Here is a 23094-nt window from a genome sequence, read left to right on the forward strand (position 1 = left end):
AAACAAGTTAGTTCAAGGAAATCTATAAACACTAGAGCCTAACAGCTACTGCTGTGATGTGTTTTGCCTTCCATGGCAATGATCTTGTTTAATGAAGAAAATATACAAAATATGATATGCCCACATAACAAAAAATGGAGCCTGAAACAAAAAAAATGAATGAGGCTGCACAATTCCAATACGTGGTTCACACGGTACTTGTTCTTGTATTCGACTCCTGTGGTCTTGTGATTCAATTCCTCCAAAAGTCGCAGCACAGTACCACTTGCAATTTTTTTTTGTGGGCATTGCAGCTAACATTTACAGTAAGGATCTCTAAGGCCCTACTTCGTCTTGATCATCAATTTCTTGAACCCATGCCAAATCTGTAGCCAAGATCTTAATCAGTTTGGATTATCTATGAAAACTAGAAAGCATTGTAACTAACAACCAGAGGCATGCAGTATATGTTTCCTCAATGGGTAAACTCCTGGTCTAGTAACACAACAGAAGGGAAAACCATAATTGTCATCGAGTGAGTCTGTGGAAAAGAGAGAGAGTGTGTCTGTCATCAAAAGAGAGAGAGTGTGTTTGTCATGCAGAGAGAGACAGAGAGAGAGACCTTGAAGAACTGATTCAACTGCTGCATTGGGCACCAACAACCCAACAATTCGCTGGCTATCGGTGGTAGTCTCTATTCGCACAACCCGAAGCCGCTTATGGCTCTGGCGAGCCTGCACAAGTACATACAAAATTAGAACGTCTATTGTGCCTAACACACACCAATATTATGAGCATATCCAGTTAATTCACTTTTAATGAAGTGATTTAGGGACTTAAAAAAAATGAGGGGGGGGGGGGGGGCATATTACCTGCTTTGAAAGAGCCTTCTCAATAGTTCCCCAAACAGGAAGAATGAGGCCACCCAAAACATTTACTTCCTGCAGTCTTCGGCCAACAGTACAAAAGCCGCCAAGTTTACAATTGGGGCCATGCATGCACTGCAGGTACACGTAAGAGTAAGCTATGGAGACACAAGTTATTACAGAATAACCAAAAGTCGTTTATGCAATCAGGCTAGAATTTGAGAATAATAACTGTTGACGTGGACTGCAAGTACCTATCAGCTAATATAACGAATGCCCTAATATTATGTGGGAAATTCTGAATACAACATACAATTAATTAATAAGGAAACATGATGAGCATCAAGCTTCAGCATCATCAATTTCAAACACTTAGTCTGAATCCCAACATCACAGGATTGGCTACAAGAATCCATTAGAATAATAAGTTGGAATCCGCAGATTCACCTCTGCCATTCCTTTCGTCTAAAGCTAGGTTCTCCGCTAATCCTACAGTTTCCATGTCTTTGTTTTTAATCACATTTCCATCCATACCCTTATATATTTTCTCTGCCTTGACATCTAGGAAAATATAAACCATCAACATTACATCCTGCAGCTTCAGGAGCTGAAGTAGCTTCTATTATACCAATAACATGAACACTAGTGCAACATCAGAACTACCCAAAAAAAAAATCTTCATCAACAATACCTGTTTGGATGAGATTTCGTACTCATCTTCCCATCCACTGCACGCCTTCTCTAAAGATAATACTTTTCTGTATTTATTTTTTAGCTCTGCCAAAGGCATTTCCCTGGGGAAAGGGGCAAAATGAGGCAGGAACCTTAATAGTTTACTATAAACTTCGGCAAAACCTTGTTGTTTTACATACCTTAGTGATTCCCCAACAGCAGGGCGGACGATCTTAAACATTCCTGATGTAGTACTGAAACACGATTTCAGATCGTAAAAACAATGTCAAGATGGGATTTTGAGTTGTAATAAGTTCTATGCTATGCAAATGCATGTATGAGTGTGCATACAAATTACAGACACAGACATCTGAAGCATTTAATGGCATCTTTGATAAAAACCAACCAACATTGAAGGTTCTTTATAAAGCGGGTCAAAAAGGTAAACAACTCCAGTGCACAAAGCTCCTACAGTGGGTGGATCGGGCACAAGTAGGAGTACACAAACTTTACCCCCACATAATATGTGAAAAGGCTGTTTCCAATAATTGGACCTATGACCTCTATGTTGCACCCCTGCAAGTCTACCACTGCGACACATGCGAACATGTGTTCCTTATAAAGTAAATTAAAAAAAAAATTCCAAAAGATTTTTCCCACAATAAGGAGGAAGACCTATCTTCATTTAACACACATTTTGCCAAAAAAAATTTAAGAGTAACATTAAATAATTAATTTGCCACAACTCTTGTTAGCTCAAGTTGTTCGGATAAATAGAATTTTCATATTATCGGAGCCCTTGACTAGTACAGGTAATGCATTCAAAATTTACACCTATTTGAAATTAAATATTTTGCACATTTGGCCCTACTAATTGAGGGAAAGCCCTGCCCAACAGTCCAACACATAAGAGGGAACCTCTGAATAATAACTAACTAATAAATTGAATTCTCACTTTTTCTTTTCACGTCACCTTCAACTTTTGGGATAATGTGTTTCACACCGATTTTCTTACGAAAGACATTTTGCATTCTGGCTCAACAGATCACAGAAATAAAAATGCACCGAATCAATCTTCTATAGTTCAAAAATCTCACCCAAATATTATTAGTCATAGCCTCCTCAAACCATGTTCCCCATTCTTGTTTTTTGAATGGAATGTTCCCCATTCTTGACTAATGCGATGTTACCTTTAACACCCCAAAAAGATCACTTGCATCCAGGATTTTGCAATGCAAGTAATTGTTACTCAACAGTATTTTACAATAATTAGACATAAATTACATTAATCACAAAACCAGCTATCAGTCCTACATAAATGAAAGCCACGTCAAATTGTACCGACTGCTTGTTTCTGTTGCATCGGTATTTGCAAATTTGGGCTCCCATCTCTTTTGATAAATGGTGGTATCAATCTCAAATAGAAAAAAAAAACTATACGAGAATGAGAATCACCATATCCCATAAAACTTCCTTTCAGTCAGCCAAATTGAAATATACAGGGCCCTTATTCTTGAAATCTAGTTTTCACAAATCCAGAAGATTTCTGATTCATAACTCATAAGAAAACCATAGTCCCTCAAGGCCATGTAATATTAGTGAAAATCAAATCTGTTGACTTCTAAGAAAAGTAAGAAAAGTAAGAAAATCATGCATAATAGTAACAATAACAAGAAGGTCCAGACAACCCTCGCTAAACTTTGCCAGCATCATGGTGATGAGTTTATGAGCTTCATGATTTGCACAGGAAATTATAATTCAGCACAAAAGGAACCAATAATAATATCATACTGAGAGAATACGTATGGAAATGAACTCAAAATGAAAGTTTAGCAATACATGGTCATATTTCTTAGGTTGTAACTTGATCAAGAGCACATGGATGAAAAGAATTGAAATAGAGTACCTCTCAAATGCTAAACTGAAGTGGCGTCTCCCCAACCATTCCCTCTTAGATTCATAGAATCCATCATTCGCTGAGCCAAGCCCATCTTCTTGCTTCTCTTTGAGCATGGTACTCGCAGACTAGAGAAATATAGGAACAAACTTTTTGTAATTGCTTATCATAATGTAAGATCATACTTCAAGCCTCATGCGGAGAAAAATAAATAAATGATACCTCCCATGTAATCCCACGATCCAAAGTAAAAGTAAACAACACTGTCGATGCCCCAGACATTTGATCAACATGGACAGTCTGCCAAATAAATAAGTAATAAATTTAGGTCATTCAATATGCAAGGGCAACAAGAAGATGGCAGGAGGGTGCACCTTTGGAGTTCCTTGCAGTTCAATAATATTAGCTCTCAAATCAACAATCCCTGAGTCAAGATTTCCTTCAATCCGTGCATTCTGAATAAGAAGATCCAAAATGCTGACAAAAAGCTCAAACAGCCTGTACGGTAAGGTGGCAATGGTGTTTATCACGTTATTCGACTTCTAGCTTCAACACAAGTATCACTTTCAAGTCAACACAGACTACATACCTGTTCTGAATGTCAGGTGGCAGACCTAAGAGCCGATTGAGGAAACGACCAACATCATGCATGTCCGAGTCAATTATACGGCCAGATAACTTACCATTTCCATTACCTACATCAAGAAGGTATCAGAAGATATGATCTTTGGATAAAATAATAATTAAGGACTGTGTGCTGTGGCATTTGGGGTAACAAAAACTAAAATAAGAATGTAAATGCAACATTGACATAATGAGCAAGTCTTTTGGAAGATAAGCAAAGAAAAAATTACAGAAAATTTTCCTCAAATTAGACACGAAGAGATTATGTTGACATCAGTTACCAAAAAGTGTATCCCTGACGATTCCAACAGACATTAGAGCTGCCTTTGCCCTTGTGATAAAATCTTGAATTGTATCAGGTTCCTCAGATGAACATCCAGGAGGTACAACTGGCAGAGCATCCTGAAAATTGAACATGATTCCCTGTACTATCAAAATATATGCACACGCGCTTGCACACATGCACGCCCATATTACTAACTGTCGTTTTTCCTCTCCTTTCTTTTGAGCGATAATCTCGTGTGGGTAAACACTAAACACATGTAACAGTACAATAGAAGAGTATTAAAACCTGCTCCATGATTCCTCTATACATCACCATCAAGGCCTTCTTTCCATAAGCACTATCATAATTATAAGCACTCAAAGTTAGTCCTGCCCTGCAACGAGTTCAACAGCATAAATAAACACATTCAAGCATTTTACAAGATTAATGTTTCAAATCATCTCCTTGATACCCAAAAAATTTATGTTTACCTGCGATCTCCCTGCGTTAAGGCTCCAAGGGTTTCCAATCTCTTAGCAACAATAGATGCAAATCTGCGTTCTCCACCAAGATTAGAGAACATTAGCCTGCACAACCAACATAACGATAAATCAATTGGTTAACTAACACCGCGAACTCAGTAAACCATTGACAATGCCAACCACCAAGGAGAAAGCAATTGTTTTAGGTAAAAAGGATAGTAGTAGAAAAGTTTCTCTACTCCAGGGCTTATCCCCATGAAAACTGAGAAATTAATCTAAGAATTCCTAGATCAAAAGTTTTCTAATCTAGCATATAGAGAGACGATGACGATGATGATGGTTACTAATCTAGCATAAAGAGATAAATGTAAAACTAAGCATTTAAATATTTAATACATTGAAAGCAATCATGTTAGATGAGGAGATAAAATGAGAACAAGACAATTGTAAATAATTATTTGATTTTACAGACTTTAATGGGTCAGTACAACTACCCACAATTAATAAAATGCACAAGAGTAGCACAATGACCTAGCAACTTTAATTTATTATGAACTCCACTAATAAGCTAGTCTCCCCCATTGTAACAGAATAGGTATCGAATTCTTTCTCCCCATAGTTTTTGCATAAACATCTTTTATTGGCCATTTTTAACCTAAACGCCACGACAACAATCTAACATTACCCCATGAAGAATCAATAACTCCGACCATTTTCATACATTCTCTTAACATGGAATTTCTATCACCAAACAGACCTACTAAGGCACTAACTCCCTTCCATACTTCCCTAATTTCCCGTGTCAATAATGTTTCTGCCCCATCATTGTTACTTGTGCATCTTAACAATTCTAATTATAAGTACCTTAATGATCTTAGTTCACCAATTATTATATATAACAAGCCTATAAATACTTTCATCAACTGTATTAGTCTTTTTACAGTCAGCAGCAGATCAATGGAACTTAGAGCTGCTTTAGTTGTAAAGGCAGGATAAGACGTCAAAACTGCCTGTACAATTTGATCGGTTCTCATAAAAAATATAAAATTTTGTAGTCCACCTATATTCGGGAGCAGAAGCTTGATTTGACCGATGAGTTCTTCCAAACTGTTGAATTGCTCGGTCAGCACTCCAGGGGAGTTCTAGCGTTATATGAACCCTTCGTTTCTGTCATGGAAAAGTAAAAAGCCATTGCAATGAAAAAGACATGAAAAGCAGAGGCAATGCCACCAATCAACGCGAGTAAGGGGTCTGCTATAGATTATGAGCTATGTTTCTATAAATCTTAAACATCTGATCATAGTAGACCATGAAAGTACCAAGCACGTGGATGGGAACAATTACATAAAACTCGAACTACCTGATTTTCCGCTCTTCTATCAGCCTGCAAAGAAACACCGGCTGATCCAGCTTCAGAAATTATAGCAACCAACTTCTTTCCATCCATAAATAGCTGCTTCTCGTGCATGTTGACCATTTCCAACGTCACATCCTTTCTATAGCAATGCAATGAAACGTAATCCAGGTATCACTTAACAAAAATGAATAAATCACAGGGTGGAGGAAATGAAACCTAGAGTGTTTTTAATGAGCCAATGAAAAAGGGAGGGAACAATATCAGACTCACGTGTTTCGTGCTTGATAAGTTACACCTTTTCCACTAGAGGCCCTTACAAACATGCCTCGCCTACCAGTCATTTCTGCAACTCTATCAGGGCCTCCGAGCTGCATAGACATTGCATATATATCAGTTACAACATGAGGAGCAGCTTCATGCATTTCATTAAGTACTCTTACAGATTCCTTTCACAGCATACATCTTGTAAACAGTAACATATAGACGCTAAGTATAGGAGTTCTATTCTTTCTTTTTTCCTTCTTACAGCAAAATATGTCAAGTCAAGGAGCAAATTGTTATGGCATGGTCAAGAAGGGAAGTAGAGAATTATAGTTTATAGCACACACAGTAAGTATGGGATGACCCCATTTCATAATTTTTTTGTTAAATCAAGAAATCAGAAGCCTCATCATGAAAGCCTTTGTCCTAAACAGTTTGGTCTCAGCACATGAATCCATAAGAGAAATGAATTTGAATCCATTATGTGAATTTTCTTTGGCCATTAATCCATGTCTAGAGCTACACGCTCCCATCTATTTCTTGTTACTTCTATCTACATCTTTTTACCTGCATTTTCTCTTTTTACTATCACCCACTTGAACTTTCTCAGTTCTTGCCACTGAACACTATCTTAAACAGTTTTTTTGCATCTTATCTTTGATAGGCATTACTGCTATCTCAGATGTAGTAAACCCTATTGTATGATAAATTCTGAGACACGAGCCTGATAGAAAGAATAAAGAATAGCAAGCATGTGGAAAAGTGAGACATAGGTTTGCCATTGAGATAAAACAGGTGCACCGCATGTAAATCTGAAATGACAAAATATTTCACAGACAAACTTCCCATGGTACCACAGTGAACAATTAAGAAGGCATCATGATTGATGTAATAAATAAATGAATTAACCAAAAGTAAAAGCATCACAGAAGAGTTAGAGCAACTTGACAAGCGTTGAATGGAATGAGGAGAGAGATTGGGGAAAAATAACATGAAGGAAAAAAATAACGATCATGGCGCATGGACATGTGGAGAGTACCTGATCAATAATATCATCCAAAGGATTGTTTGGAAGATCCAAAGAACGAATAATATCTAAAATTTTTGTCTTACGCTCCAAAGCCGCTTCATACCTAATGGCGATTTTAAAGAACATTGGATACCAGCATTTACAAATTAGTAGAAAGCAACCATTTCCAAACTCCTAACCCATGTGAACAATGAAACATACCTCTTCGTAAGTTCTGCCACATAGGCATATCTTGCTTGAAGAAATTCCTCCGTTTTTTCTTTGCATGAGTGGCATGACCAATCTTCAGAAACAAGATCACTAATAGGTGGTACCAAACATGTAGGATGGACCAGTTGGCCACAACATGAACATTGGAGCAATTTCTTTCGTTCCTGCAGTCGAAGATACAACAGGTTATGGCATGTTGCAGGCAATGTAACTATCCAAATAAGCAAAATAATAGTTACCTCCTCAGTAGTGCAAATCTCACAAATTTGAAACTCATCATCAGACTCGTTAGAATCATGCTCAGAATCAGCTACATTGATAAAACACAATTCAGCACTAAAGCAAAATAAAGTAAAAATAAGTAGATCTGCAATTCAAAAAGGGAAACAATCAACTAAAAGCAGCAATAGCCCATGCCCATATAATATAAACAAGGATGACATGAATGTTTAGTGACAGGTGCGCTGCTAAACAATGGCACAAGCATCAAGGAAATGAGCTGTAACTCTAACAAGAAACAGGAAATCCATAACAAATCCCGATGACAAATCTGACGATAATACTTCTGCAAGAATGCAGGTAAATGTCATTTTATAATAATATATAAGATGCAAAGGCCAAAAATGCATGTAGCATAAATGTGAATGCTTCGTTGGATGTGTGGTCACACTAGGAAATATAGGATAAGAAATGAGATTATTATATCTAAGGTAGTAGTAGCACCTATTGAAGATAAGTTACGAGAAAATCGGTTAAGATGGTATGGACATGTCCAACGTAGAGATAGCAGTGCAGCATTGAGGAGGAATGAGAGAATTTTTATAGGAGAGAGTAGGAGACAGTGAGGAAGACCTAAAAAGACATGGCTTGAAGTAATAAGAAATGATATGAATTTAATAGGAGTGGATTTCCAATGATGTTCTCATAGACTCGTGTAGCCGACCCCAAACTTTTGGGATAAAGGCTCGGATGATGATGATATAAGATGCAAAGGCCTGATGCTAGGAAAGGGAAAGCGATATCAAGGTCCCAACATAATGGTCCAGAGTAGAACCATGGTCTACGAGGCTAGGGGCATAGATTAGTCATTGAACAGCTTCAAGAAACTCACAATCAGATTCTAAATCACTTTCGTCATCAGTTGCAGGATCCCATTTTGCAACTTTTCTTACTCTTCCTTTTATTGATACACCAGGAGTTGCAGAGTGCCTCTTTCGCTGAAGCTCCTTTACACTCTCTTCTTCTAAAGCAAATTTACAAAGTGCAGGTAAGTTGTAAATGCAATGACGAAGAAGCAATATGGCAATCCAGAAATCACATACATACCTGGGACTGGGAGAGGCTCAGGCTTTTCAGGCACGGGATAATTTTCTTCCACAAATTTCAGCAATAGTTCTCGAGGTCCCGAAATAAAATCATCAAGTTCAAGACCCTAGTGAGAAAAAATTGAATGACAAGTCAATACAATACATACTATGTAGAAATTATAATACAAAGTCAAGCAGCACAAATAACAGACAACCAACTATCCTACATATTTTGTCACAGCTTCTTCAGTTCGAGCCTCTCCAGTGCTCTGAAGGCCAATGACCACACATTTGTTTTCCACCAATGCTTGCTTAGCTAGTCTTACAGTAGCCGGCACCTTAGCTGACATACACATGTGTCTAAAGAAGCGCTAAAAAAGGCATATAGAAAAAAGAATCACACAAAAGAACAAAGGATAAATTAGGTCAATAAATAATATTACCTTCTTAAACAAAGCTCATAGATAAAACAAAATACAAAAAAGGTAGAGCCACATAAAATAATTGGCACTGAAACTTCAGAAACTCAAATACCTGATGGCTTGACCAATACAATCTCCACACTTGACTAGAAGTAGGTTTCTCATTGGTAAGAAAAGCACTGGCTGAAAGCAATTCCACTCGTAACTCTGCCCAAAATTCTGCTGCTTTTTGGTACATTTCCTACAATATTTACAAAGTCAAATGAAGACTCAAATAAATATAAAAATCAACAAGAAAAGTATTTAAACTCCACCCTCCATTAGCACTTCACAATAGTCTATGAAAAATGAAACCTGGAACCAAATCGAAGCAACAGGACAACAAAAGAAAACATGAACATTGAACTATCACAACTACTCTTAGATAAGTATCTCACAATCAAAGCTCAAGCAGGAGAGTCATTATGGCATTTTAGGCACATAACTAGCTAGAAATAGGGGAGAGGAATTTCTTCAGATGGATACTTTATAATAAAACAAAACCACGTACTTTCGGCTGCTAAAACTTATCTCATAAGATTGAGGCACAAAAGGCACAGGCCACATTTATACTTTATACTGAACTCACAGTTCAAATGCAAGTGTCAACCTAAAAGCACTTCATATCCCTGGTTTTGTTGTACAATCCTTCCAAACTAACATGCCACTAGGTCGATTCCCACACAAATATCTCTAAATGCCTCTAACTCATCGCATCAGCAAAGAGATTACATAACGAAGGTTCTTTTGTCCAACAACAACGGCATTGTAAACCATGCCTAAGCTACAAACTCGATTGTCCTGCTCCTACCATAGCAAAATCCGCATGATGATAAATTCACCAAACCACTTGAGTAGGAGTAGCATCACTTATTGAGATTAAGAGGATCATTTCCAGTTTTAGTGAATACATTATCTGTCACAAACAGCAGTAGTTAATTCCTTCATCTTACCGTTTGGAATTAGAGATATAAAGCTGGTAAATGCTACAAATTCAGCCTGAGTTCTACTTGGACTGTGCCGATCTACAAAATGCTCAAATTTAGAGCAAGCTTGGGAGTCTCCACTTTTGCAATGCTTGGGTTTCATTCATTTAGGGGAAGAGAATTATTAACTAAAATAGGAAATGCTGACGAGTTGATAGGGCTCTACCAGATAAATGTTCATTGGCAAAAAACCGATTCACTTAGCCACAACCATAATATGATTCCAAAACTTCAACATGAATATCGGTAGCTTACCCTAAGCAAAAGAGAGATGTTAAAACTGTATCATATCAACCACGAGGACTACAGTATGCCTGGATTATTTTTCCTTTTAAATTCCACTTCCCTTCTTTAGTTCAAGATTCTTCAATGACCCAAAAGATAAATGCTTAGATGCTTTCCTGATAAATTATAATCAATCAATCATAATTAAGACTTGGCAATATTATACGAAATTGACAAGAAATTTCAAGGACAATATCCAAGTGAGTAAGGTTGGGAGCAAGAAACTCAATAACTATGTATGAGCAGAACCAACATCAAATTGCAGCAACCCAAATAAGAACGAACCTGGCCAAGAAGCTTGTGTTAAAAAATGTTATATTAAGACCTCTTAGGCATTGGCTATGCTATTCAACAAAAACTTTATGAAGCTAGCTATAGTTACATATGGCATCGGCATCGGCTGTGCTATTCAACAAAAAGGTTAAAAAATTAAATATAACCACAGAAAGTTCATGTGAAAAATCATACTTGTTGTATCCATATATAAATGATTCCACGACCATGGGAGCAGTTAATGGAATGCAGTCGAAAAATCAAGCATTCAAATAAAACATCATAATATATCGTCTAAGCCAATTTTCTAACTACTAATCAGTTAATAACATTTTATTCCAACTAAATTGACCACAGTCATAATTGTCCAAGCCACAAGTGGTCAAGCAAGTAATTGCCTACCGTCATTTCAGCCTCTAATGGTGCTTCAACAACTTCGAACTCTGCCCCTTTGTAACTAAGGGTGCGGCAAACATACATGCCCCTGACATGTTGCACAAGATGATCCATTAGCATTACGTTATATGCTCAAACACACACACACATGTGTATGTGTAAACATTCATTACAAATATATTTTATTAAAGATAAATTGAACATTTTAACCTTGCTTTCATGTCCATTGCAACAAGTTCCAGTGCTCCAACACCTCCTTTATCAAGAGCACCTGCAAATGTTGTTTTTCAGAAGCTTCACAAGATTTCAACCACTGAATATATAGTTTAACAAGTGACTGGAAGCAAGTGACAATATCAAGCATTGAATGATGGGAGTGACCTCTATAATTCAAAAGGAATGCTTACTCTTTCATTTTCTTCCTTTTTCAAATTAATTATGGGTGGTACAGCGTATTTTATCGTACATTGAATTGATATAAGCACACATGTGTAAATGCATATATATGGAAGTATAGATGGATCTGTACAAGTGGATATAATTGAGTAACAAGTCCCAAATTTTCATGTTTCTGTGACAGATGAGATATCTGCAAGAACTAATCACTTTTCATGGGATTCAAACGGATAATTTCAATAAAGGGCACCCATGGCCATGTTTAACCCTCAAAATCTTGCCCCACTTTTCTCACACTTATTCTTTATGTTCTGGCTATTTGTCTTACCATATCTATCAACAGAGATTGCTGTATTTCAGCGTCTGTTCCGCTACACTTCTCTTTAGTCACAGATTACACATATGTTTGAAACCAGAAAGAGCATAACAGCATGTTCACAAGAGATTAAGATAGTACTTACAACTGGCTTCTAAACTACACTAAGCCAAATAAAAAAATTATGTTGATATCACCCCACCTTTTTCCAGTAATCATGCATGCATTCTAAAATATATAAATAGCACTTACCTCAAGAATCATAATTAATTTTTTGCAATAATGGTCAATTAGTTAAATAAGTACTTTTTTAAAGTTCGAAAGAAATTTATTCCAGGGGCACAAAGAGAGTGCCACTCAAAGAAAGAGTACAGGGAAGAAAAAGAAACACAACTGAAAGGAAAGCAAGGCTAGTGTATGTTGAAAGCATTATTAACATTGTTAAAATGTCTAGAGAGCCAAGATTCGATCGTGGAGAACCAAGATTCAATAAAATGATCCCTCCCTTTCTCTGTTTCCCTAAAGAGTGTTGTTTCTTTCAATCCAGACCAATAAGTTAAATAAATAGTAAATATGCAAAGGAGAAAGGAAGAGACATCAGATAAGACGTGCTAAACTATTATAAATATGTTTCTACAACTCAGACAAAGCTAAGAAGTACATTGGGAAGAAAGATCAAAGATCTTATTACGAAATTTAGAACACGTATACACAAAGGAAAACTCATGCTAATTGGCTCCTTTAAATAATAATGGATATAATAAGTTCTCCAATCAAATTGCTACAGCATAGTAAAATTGCAGGTACTATTATATTAAAAGTAGTTTACAACCCTCAAAAAAGAAGTAGTTTCAACGTTCAAATGTTCAAAACAAAATGCACAAAAAATCACTGGTTCAACCAATATATACCCTTGTAAGTAATCCATCGACCAAAAACCATTTAGATATTTAACATACTTCCAGTAGCCATCATGATACAATTCTTCAATTTCATTTTTATGAAAATGCTAATTGCTTCTGTTACAAATCACTACAACAGATGCACGTAATATGGATTTTCCAGGAAGAAAGAAGGCCATTAAAGTAATTAAGAAAATGGTTGAAGAACAGAAACATCACCTAAAAATTTCTGGAAATCAGGAAAACATGTTCCAGTTCCCCAGAGACCAAGCCTGACCATATAACCCATGTTGCGTGGTTCCGAAGCACCAGTGGCAGAGCAATAAACAACACGTGCTTCAGGAAGGCGAGCCTGTTACATCAGATTCCAATGTAAAGAAATTACAAATAATAAATATGTGCAGCCCTCAATTTTATATGTACAAATACTTGAATTAAACTCAATGCAGGGTTATTGTGAGGCATGGATGTATCAGTTCATATTCTTGCCCGAGTGTCTGTCTCATCAGGATAACTGGCATAGAGAACACTCCCGAATATAATCAATATAGGTAAATTGCAAACAAAAAAACTAAGAGGCTTGTATCGCTAAACGGAACCATTTTGTTTGCTGGCGTAAAGTAGACACTACAAATAATGGCTCCTATAAATTTAGTCCGAAGTGTGTCTGCTAAAATCTGAGGTCATAATCAATACAGGGTACGGCAGCTACAGCCAATTCAAGCGAGGGAATAATAATTTAACAACCAACGCAATCAATTTGTACCAAATTTCAGATCATTTTAGCTGATAGCTAACCATTCCATAGTACCAGCAATCAAAAGGAAGCCAACTCTTCTGAAGAGAGATAGAGCATAACCATTTTAAGTAATTATTCAGCCTGAAAATAGTGTTTTTGCACACAAAAGGCATTGATTATTTCAGGGAAAACCACTAAGACAGCCAAATTTTGGTTTGCTGTTACATACAAGGAGCTGAAGCCCTATATGAATAATAGCTAAAATTTGAGTCCATGAACAAAAAATTATTTAAGTTCCCATCAGAACAGTAGAAACGTATTAGGAACTAGAAACATTCAGAAGAAGCACACATTTGAAAAATTAGGCAGAGGAATGAACCTGAATATCAAGAACTGCTTCACCTGTTCGTGTTGGCTGACTTCCGGCTTCAGGCACCAAATTTTTGGCTTTGTGGCACTACAACGAAGAGATTAAGCCTTAGCAATGAAAGATGAAAGAGTATGTCACAACAATGTCATTCATAGTTTTGTGTGAAACAACAAAAACTTTGAAATCTCAAGGGTGAAAAACGTTCGTCCAACAATTCTCCCAAGGACACAGTTTAGTACCTCATCAAATATGACAAGACCATCAAATCCTGATCCACACCATTGCACAAGTTGCTGCAGACGAGAACGACCTTTCTCTGAAGATGCAATGAGGCTGCTGTATGTTGAAAACACTACTCCCTCCCTGATCCCAACAGACTTTGAGTCAAGCTTAGAATAAGGCAGCTTGTTCAAAGCATGCACTGCATGCAAAATAAATATGTAAGTTTTTTCCCCGAATGCACAGCACAATAACTATAATATAATATGCAGAATTCATCCATTTCTCAAAACCAGAACCAACTCTACTCTACGAAAAATCAACATCAATACTCAGCAGTAAGCAATGACTTAATTCTCTCTTTTTTTCAATATAGGTGGCCAATGCCTCTCCCGTTGCTCAGCAGTCCTTCTAGAAAATAATTAGTGTACTCTCATAATCAATCAGTGCCAAGCCATATAAAAGAGATCCTTAACTAAATTGCATCAAATAAAAGGTAGCATACGTTTTAAACAGGAGCAGTGAGGACATCTGCCAGTTGAACCACCATGTGATTCTATGCACTGGTAGCGTGAACTTGTTAGAATAAGATGAGAGAAATTTTGTTCACACTTTCGGAAGAGAGGAACTAGTTATATAGCTCTTGAAATCATATTTCACAAACCATTATGGACCCTTTTATATTCTTCACCGTGTATTTTTTTCTAGGAAAGAGTTTGCCTACGAGGGGAAAATGTGGTCCAGACACCAGAAGTCGAGTTGTTTTATTGCAACCTAGGGCTCAATGACAATGATACTTCCGGTTCTTACAAACAAAGGAGGAATTCTCCTTTGTTTGTAAGAACTACTTATTAGTAGTTAATAAGACTAGTGATTGGGTCTATATGCTTATTTTGAGAGGAAATGCAATTTGTCAGTGAGTTTTTCATCGAATGACTATTCGTCTATTCTATTGTGTTTTGATGTAAATATGAGTTCCACTCGTGGAAACATATCCACTTTGAGGACATAAGTGATGCAGTAGCTTTTGCAATAATGTCTTTTTGTTGACCTTTTAGTCTTGGGAATTATCTTAGCATTTATTAGTAATTTGACTTGCCTTTTGGAATTCTAGTTTATATCTATAAATTTGTAATTCCATGTCTAGAAGGCAGAGATTATGTGAGAAGAATATTTTATTGAATTTGAAAGAACTTCCGGCTACATGTTGAGCTACTGTTCTGTTACCTTTAGGCTAGTTTTCTCCCTCAACTCCTTTTAGTTGATTATCCCATTTCTCTTTCTACATCAGTTGGTATCGGAGGAGCAATACAAACATGAGCATGGATGTGCTTCAGTTGAGCCGAAAAATTCCATCCTTGGCACCACTGCAAGAATCGGCAGCTACAGTTACTTACTGCTACTGAGAAGTCCGGGGAAGAAGATGGGGCTGGCGGAACGGAAGGGGAGCAGGACTCACCAACGACAGAAGAGGGTCCATGATGCGGAGGTTAATGAATGGGAAGCGTGAAATGCTCATACAGTGGTCAAGCATCTCCTTGCTTGTGACAGCACTTGGGAGGATTTTGACACCAGTTCCCAACAATTACCTCATTTCCACCTTGAGGACAAGGTGGCTCTTGCAGAGAGGGGGTAATGATAGAGCCTTAAAGGCTTACGTAAGGAGGGGTAGAAGGTAGTTCAGAAATTTTACAGTGCTGAGTAGGCAGAGTTGTTATGTCGGGAAGTTTGTTGTGTAGGTGGAGGTTGTTAAGAAACTTTGTTACTAGGTGGAGGTTGTTAAGATAGATAGAGTAGTGAGGAGAGAGGGAGGATCATCCTGGATTCTAGAATTATCATTTGCCTTGTGTATTGGAGGTGCTAGTTCGTCTAAGGCTAGCTCGTTGAGGCCATTATTATCTTGTTTTCTACATCAATCATTAGTTTTATCAATTTCATCTTTATTCCATACTCTAGCTACTATTTCCTGCGTTATGTTGGATTCAGTTCTTATCAAAGTGGCTCCTCTGAAATTCATTAAAAGCCCTCACTTGGTGCTCTTGTTTTCCAGTCCTTGGAAAGAGTAGCAAGCATCAATACAAGAAAAAGAATTGTGGACAGGGAGTCACCATCCAAAATAACAAGTAAAAGCCTAAACTCTACAACAACAATAATCAAATGGTAGAATCGAAAAAAATTGAAAAGAAAAAAATATCGATTACTATATGAAAAATCTCAGTTTATAACGCTGATGTGGCCAATTTAAGTGAGAAAGCCAAAAAAAGACAATACTGACACATTGATTATCTCTATAGAAACAAATAAGCAGTCGTTACTGGTATATAGAAATAATTTTTGTTGATATATTTTTACAATTACTGAGAATTTTTGAATAATAGGATGCCGTGTGAGAAAAAGTAATGCATAACAAACACATTTTTCTACCTTCTTCTTATGTCTTCTCTTCTCTGGTTAAAGACAAACTATAGAATCATACAGTTCAATTTAACTTTTACCTTCTATAACCACAGCCCCCATATCATCCAAATCTCTTCTAGCATCAAACTTCAAGTCTGAACCAACAGAAATCCACCTGTGTAAGACCATTTGAAACAAGATGAAAGAATTAAGAAACAAGGCTTGGAAAATGAAAATATAGCGCCATAAAGAAATTCCCTTCCCCCAAACACCCCGGAAAACCCCCACCCAGTTTAATAGAAATAAAAGCGTGCATAAGGTGATATGACAGCATGCAAAAACTTCCCTGGAACTTACAATGCTTTTTTCCTTCCATGGTGCCAATTTTCCCAAATTAGACCTGCTATGGTTCGACCTTTACCCACACCAGCTCCATCCCCAATAAAAAATCCTGCCCTAGAGCCACTTGGAAGGTGCTGGAGGTGCCTCTGTCACGAAAGACGAAATTATTTTCCACATGTTCGATTCCAACAATACTAATAAACCATCTGTTCTATAGAAAAGTAACCTGACAGGCGTACACCAACGTCTCAATCTGCAAACATGACAAAGCATTTGAGCTTTCCAAATCATCTCTAATTTTCAGATCATAAGTAGGCTCAGGTGGCTGCACTGCTGATAGGGAAGATGTCTCCACAACAGGATCTGGATGAGAGGGTCCGATAGATAATTTCGGAGGGCGCTACACAAAGAATGACGTCGTAGTCCTTTAATAATTTACTTCTTAAAGCTAATACAAATAACAACGATACCAAAAGGTAATTTTAAAATAAACAGAGAAGTATAAATAAGGACTGTATTAGAAGTTTTTAGAAGTGAGATACGTACATAGTCCATAAACGTTTCTCCCGCCATGCCACCCTCATCTTCCTCTCGCTCCACTTCAATGGCAACCTAACAGGTTTCAGTGTCAATGGAGACCGAAGTGCAGAAACGAGAAACATAACAACTCAACTGTGGAAACAGTACTAAAAAAAGGTAAATAACTCCCATGCACAAAGCTCCTACAGTGGGAGGGGTTGAGGACAAGAAAGATCTATGCAATACGCAGACCTTACCCCACATAATATGTGAGGATGTTGTTTCCAGGAATTGAACATGTGACATCTAGGTTGCACCCCTGTAACTCTACCATTGGGCCACATGTTCGCCTGTGGGAAATAGTACTATGAGAGACAATATGTTCATCAAGAGCGTGCTATGATCAAAGCCCAACACTAATCTACAGTATCAAAAGCTGCTAACAAGTAGTGTTTTTTTACTAGAAATGAAGAGGTATCATCCCTAAAGGTAAACACCAATGTACAACTAGTACACACGAAAAGATTAGCTTGAAAAGTGTTCAATCTGACCAATGACAAACGTAAGCAGGTGAAAGGGAAAATAGATCTCTTGATGTTCACTTTCCAGTTACTTCATAAACATGCACCACGATTCCATTCACCTGGCAGCTTGGATGAACACCACTTAGGTGAAAAGCTGCTTCTTTGGTAACTTGTGAACAAATGAAAATGGTGACACGCTCAGTTAAGGTGTCAAAAGCATAGGCACTAGGTCCCCATATCATGGGAGGTGACTGGTGAGAGACAATAAAATACGCAATTGACCCTAAGAAATCAATATAAACAAAAAGCAGTTGAAAGTGATCAATTTTAAATATATGAATTTGACTAGTATATAGGCTTTTCTCTTGTTCAATTGTCGATTGAGTTGTGTGCTATATGGGCTTATCATAGAAGAATTTTACACGCAAAGTTAGCAGAAAACAAGAATCATAATCATATCAAAATGCACTAGTAGAGGTATCAACCTCCTAAGTGAAACAAAATGTAAAAATTGTATTGTATTACACAAAGATTCCGAAATTCCAAATCTGTCATCAACTTTTTAAAAAACTACCGTCAGAAATATACACATTATTAAGTAATATAATTGAAGTTAAGAAATGCAATTAAATATGTTGACAGAAAGGGAAGTAGCTGTCCATAATTATCTGAATTTAATATAAAACGCCAAAAAAGTTGGTAAATTGTCTTTGGAATGTAGGCAAGTATGGATTTACTACAAAAAAACTAATTCAATAAGTCAAAAAATTAGATAAAACTTAAAAGCCTAGCGTAAAGTTGCTTCACTGCAGTCTAGGGGTCAAAGGTTCAGACCAAGGGAATAGCATCCCCCATCCCTACAATGCTGGGGGATCGGGGGGTGTAAGACTAATATGTTTGCCAATCCCAAACCTGGCCTCCAAGAGCCCCTGCACTAGGTATTGGTTTATTTTACTGTCTTCCTGGTTTGCAGGTCTAGTGATGAGCATTGGGTGAGAAACAAGTCAAAGCCCCCACCGATTAACTAACTAAAATGGCCTTCTATATACGCTAAAATGCTCATATATCGATGGCTCATCCATTTGATAAAAAACATATGTAACTTGCCTCGCTTTAAGGTGGTCTTTTTTTTGGGTTGCCTCATCTTGAGTGTCTTTAACTACCCTGGATCATATCAAAAACTTAAATGCAAAAACAACTGGAGTTTTAGATCAAGTCCAGAACAAGCTCTCAAAATCTACTCAAGCATTAACATTTTCTGGGACTAACATGCGCAATGGATAAGGTTAAGAAGATTTTAATAAAAAAATTTAAGAAGGTTCATCTTAAGAGTTTTGAATTGCAAAGCATCTCATCCTTTAGGTCATAATAGCTGTTCATTCCATTCTCAATAGAGAAGTGCTTCTTATTTTCATTAGTAAAGCATTAATACTATTTTTGAGATGCATAACTGAAAAGCTTCAGTAAAATTCCTCCGGTGGCTTAAAAGAACAAATAGAGCACTTTGCCTAACGGTTATTACAATATTCCATTTAAAGTCCAAATTGACTGGTTTGTTTCCAAGTTTCAACTATATAGGACTCATGATGTTCAATGGATTTCGAAAATCTAACCTGCAAGGCTACAAATGTTTTGGATGTAGTCCCAACCAAAGTGCCATTTTTTTCATTTGGGAAGCAACATTGGGAAAAATTCTCACTCTAGATATCTTATGTGAAAGAGGATAGCAAGTGGCCATAGGTGTTTCCTCCATGAAGAAGAAGCAGAGGGTCAGGGATCGTTAGTTACCTCCTCAATTGCAATTAGCCTAGATTTTTTTGGGATTTGATTTGGAAATTCATTGGTATCAAATGGGTTGTCTCTAACTATCAAGAAGAGGAACTTGATTGTGCAAGGAAGTTGATTTCAATGATCCCTTTCCTAACGTGTTAGAAACTTTGGCTGGAAAGAAATAAACGAGCTACTGAAGGCAAAGAGACCGTATTGGAAAAGCTTTACATGACTGATTTAATACTCTGAGATTGAGGTTTGTGTGTCAAGATAATAGCAGAATACGTAGTTATCATTCAAAGATAGCAGAATATGTAAGGTTCTGGACTATTGTCTTTGTAACTTAGTTTCTTGTATTTTCCTTCTCCTTGTGCTGTCTCGGGTGGCACCCTCTTGGTGCCCTTGAATAAAGCTTTTCCATTTAAAAAAAAGTGTGCTGGGAGAATTAAGCTTTGGGAAAGAGTCTAACGCAGTAACAGCAGCTCTAGCTGAAGTTCAAGGTTGCTGAAAAACAGTAAGAGCAAGAAATAATGAGGTTTTGTGCGGATTCTTTTTATGAAACAACTAGGAAACTAGCAAAGTAGCAATTCATAAGAAATGATAAAAGAGGAAACTTGTTTCTGCTTTGTCGGTGGTTTGATATATCTACACTTACATTACCAGAGAGAATTCCTAGCACAAGCAGCTATGTTATATGTAACCCAAATTGAGACTTATTTTACTTCAACCTTCTTTGAATGGGACATCAAATAATCTTATTGATTTTACAACAAACAACAGCATATATTAATGACAATGCTTTGAATGGACAATCAGAAACTGAGTCATAAAAACTCAGTTATGCCAATTCCCGATTTGATGAGTGACAGTTATACAAGTACTGGAAGCAGAAAATTTACACATTAACACACTAGTGGTAGTAGAAGCACTAGTGACAGAATTGCTACTGGTTGAATGAACCTAAATTCAGCTTGGAAACTTTACAGAGAAGAGAAAAACAAAAGGTTCTAAAATTGTGTTTCCTCAACAAAAAGATGGGTCATTTTCACTTCAAGATTTGAATGGTAGTGGCAGCCATCACATTACCAAAAAGCATCTTCCTTTCCCTCATATTTGCTCTCAACCAAACAGAACCCCCAAATTTAACTAAATTCCAAACAAAAAAAAAAACCCAAACAAAAGAAAAAGAAGAGACATGGGGCAGAGAACGGTGATGTAAGATGAACATGGAAAAAAGCAAACCTCGTTCACTTCCTCGATAGGAGGCCTAGGAGGAAACATTTGTTTAATCTTCGACAAGTCGACGGCAAGTTCAACATTGCACTGCGGGCAATTGAACCTGGCCAAACCATGGGGTACATTGAGGATTGCCTTGCAATTGGCGCATGGCAGCTGCATCTTCGTCGGATCGATCCCGTGCGCTTGCGGAGGAGGCGCCTTACTTGGCGGCTGCGGTTGCTGATGGTTGTCCAGGTGGTGCTGATGGACCCTATTCATCAGCTCCGGCGGGAGCATCTGCGGCAATTGGCAAGTCGGGCAGACAAACTCCGTCAACCCCGGTCCCACAGTCAGGATCATCCGGCAGCCGGCGCAGCGCACCTGCACCCCTTGCGCTACCGGTGATGGAGGAGGCAGCGATAGCGGTGGCACCGATGGCTGCTGCGTCATTATGTTGTGGACTCAAATTGGGCGCCAAGAGTTGATTTTGCTTTCAGTTCTTGGGTTTTTCTTCGAGTTTGTGTTCGCAGAGAGCATTCGAAACACCATAAGCAGGCTTCGAGATTTGTCAGAAATTAATCTCCAATGACTAATAAAGAAAAAAAAAAGCCTCTTAGGGAAATAATCTCAAATTTATATTATTTTCGGTTACATTGTAAAATAGTAAAATTGTTTACAAACTTCCACATTTTTTTTCTTTTAATTAGTCGGGCCCGTGCAATGTGCCAACAAAAACATAAAATTTAAATTAACATACATATATTTATACATTCAAAACATATATATATTACTATTAACAATTATATGCTTATGGGATCTAAATATAATCAATTGATTGATAATCTATCTTGGGTCAAATTGTATGGACTTTAAAGATCATGGGTTTGATTCCATAAGAACAATACATTTATGGTCATAAGTTGGGGCCAAAGCCCAACTTATCATTTCGTCAAGTGAGAAATCTCTAAACGTGGGGGCCTAATTACCCGAGTTTAGGCTAAGATCGGATGTTCAAAAGACAAATTTGTACGATATCATATCTATTAAAAAAACTATTTCAAATAAAATTAACATACAAATCACATAGATTTATGTTTTCTAGTAAAAAATTTCTTATATTGTAGAATATAACCACAAACTTCACATTTTTCTTTAATGTGTTTTTAATCACATAGTTTTTCTTTCTTTCCTTTTTTAGTAAAAAATGTCTTATATTGTAAAATATAACCACAAACTTCCACATTTTTCTTTTATTTGTTTTCCTCTCCAGTATGCATATCCTTCACCAAGAAAAATTCATTTCTTATTGATTACAAATTGATCAAACTCAAAAGTTTGTTCCATTTTGTTGAGCAGAAAACGTGATATCTAGCTCTTCCTCATTAACGATGAAGTACGCTACATCTTTGAGAATAAACACACATCTAATGATGAATTTCAACTTAATGTCTCCACTTCTAAATATATTGGTCTTACTTAAGTCACCAAGTATCATCAATCTCTCATCCTCATAAAGAGTATACTTCTTGAACCAATCTTTGTCATAGTGAACGTACATATTTATGCTAGAATTTGCCAACCAACCTTCCATGCTTTATATCATGTTAGTACTTATAATCATAACCACAAAGGTGTAAACGTAAAACCCAATTTCTTTTGTAGGATTATTTTTGGACTAACCTTGAAGTTTGGATTTACATTTAACGGCTTTGAAAGTTTAGGAAGTGAATATGGTAGGGAAACAAAATTAAGGGATGTAAGTGAAATAAGGAATAAGGACCTAAAGTAATGGATTAGAAGTATAGGGGTTAAAATTAAAAAGCAGGAAAATTTGAGGGGTCAAAATGGAAACAAGGGAAAAAAACCATAAACCTAAAAAAATGTAAAAAACCATAACCCTCCCATCAACTTGTAGCGTGAACCTGGAAATTTGTAGTGTTTGGGTTATGGATGGTTATGTTAGAACTTAAAACTCATTTTGCGTATTTATACGTTTTCTTAGAAAAGACATTTTATTTGTTTGGTAGTTGG

At 36.9% G+C, this 23094-nt stretch overlaps 1 protein-coding gene across 1 annotated transcript; it reads right to left on the reverse strand.

The window, feature by feature from the left end:
• Positions 1-11: 11 nt before the first annotated feature.
• On the reverse strand, positions 12-21656 carry LOC119988899 (protein FORGETTER 1-like). The gene is made up of 32 exons (XM_038834142.1): positions 21088-21656; positions 17579-17644; positions 17259-17432; positions 17048-17178; positions 16789-16865; positions 14314-14495; positions 14084-14161; positions 13185-13317; positions 11562-11622; positions 11358-11439; positions 9485-9613; positions 9178-9321; positions 8970-9075; positions 8755-8886; positions 7883-7953; positions 7635-7807; positions 7443-7536; positions 6413-6510; positions 6146-6281; positions 5846-5952; positions 4795-4890; positions 4610-4697; positions 4320-4440; positions 4004-4109; positions 3789-3912; positions 3637-3714; positions 3424-3542; positions 1718-1771; positions 1537-1639; positions 852-980; positions 602-713; positions 12-365 (listed from the first exon to the last, which is right to left on the reverse strand). The coding sequence occupies exons 1-32, from the start codon at positions 21511-21513 to the stop codon at positions 316-318; spliced, it is 3780 nt and encodes a 1259-aa protein (XP_038690070.1). The 5' UTR covers positions 21514-21656; the 3' UTR covers positions 12-315.
• Between the last annotated feature and the right edge of the window lie 1438 nt (positions 21657-23094).

Source organism: Tripterygium wilfordii, chromosome 21 (assembly GCF_013401445.1).
Source record: "Tripterygium wilfordii isolate XIE 37 chromosome 21, ASM1340144v1, whole genome shotgun sequence".
In the NCBI taxonomy this organism is placed as follows: Eukaryota; Viridiplantae; Streptophyta; class Magnoliopsida; order Celastrales; family Celastraceae; genus Tripterygium; species Tripterygium wilfordii.

Coding starts and splice junctions, on each gene's coding strand:
- LOC119988899 (XM_038834142.1), bottom strand. CDS start 21,513: ATGACGCAGCAGCCATCGGTGCCACCGCTATCGCTGCCTCCTCCATCA. Junction 7,954..8,754: donor AAGTGATTTAGAATCTGATT/GTGAGTTTCTTG, acceptor TTATCAATGTAG/CTGATTCTGAGCATGATTCT. Junction 3,543..3,636: donor ATCGTGGGATTACATGGGAG/GTATCATTTATT, acceptor ATATTTCTCTAG/TCTGCGAGTACCATGCTCAA.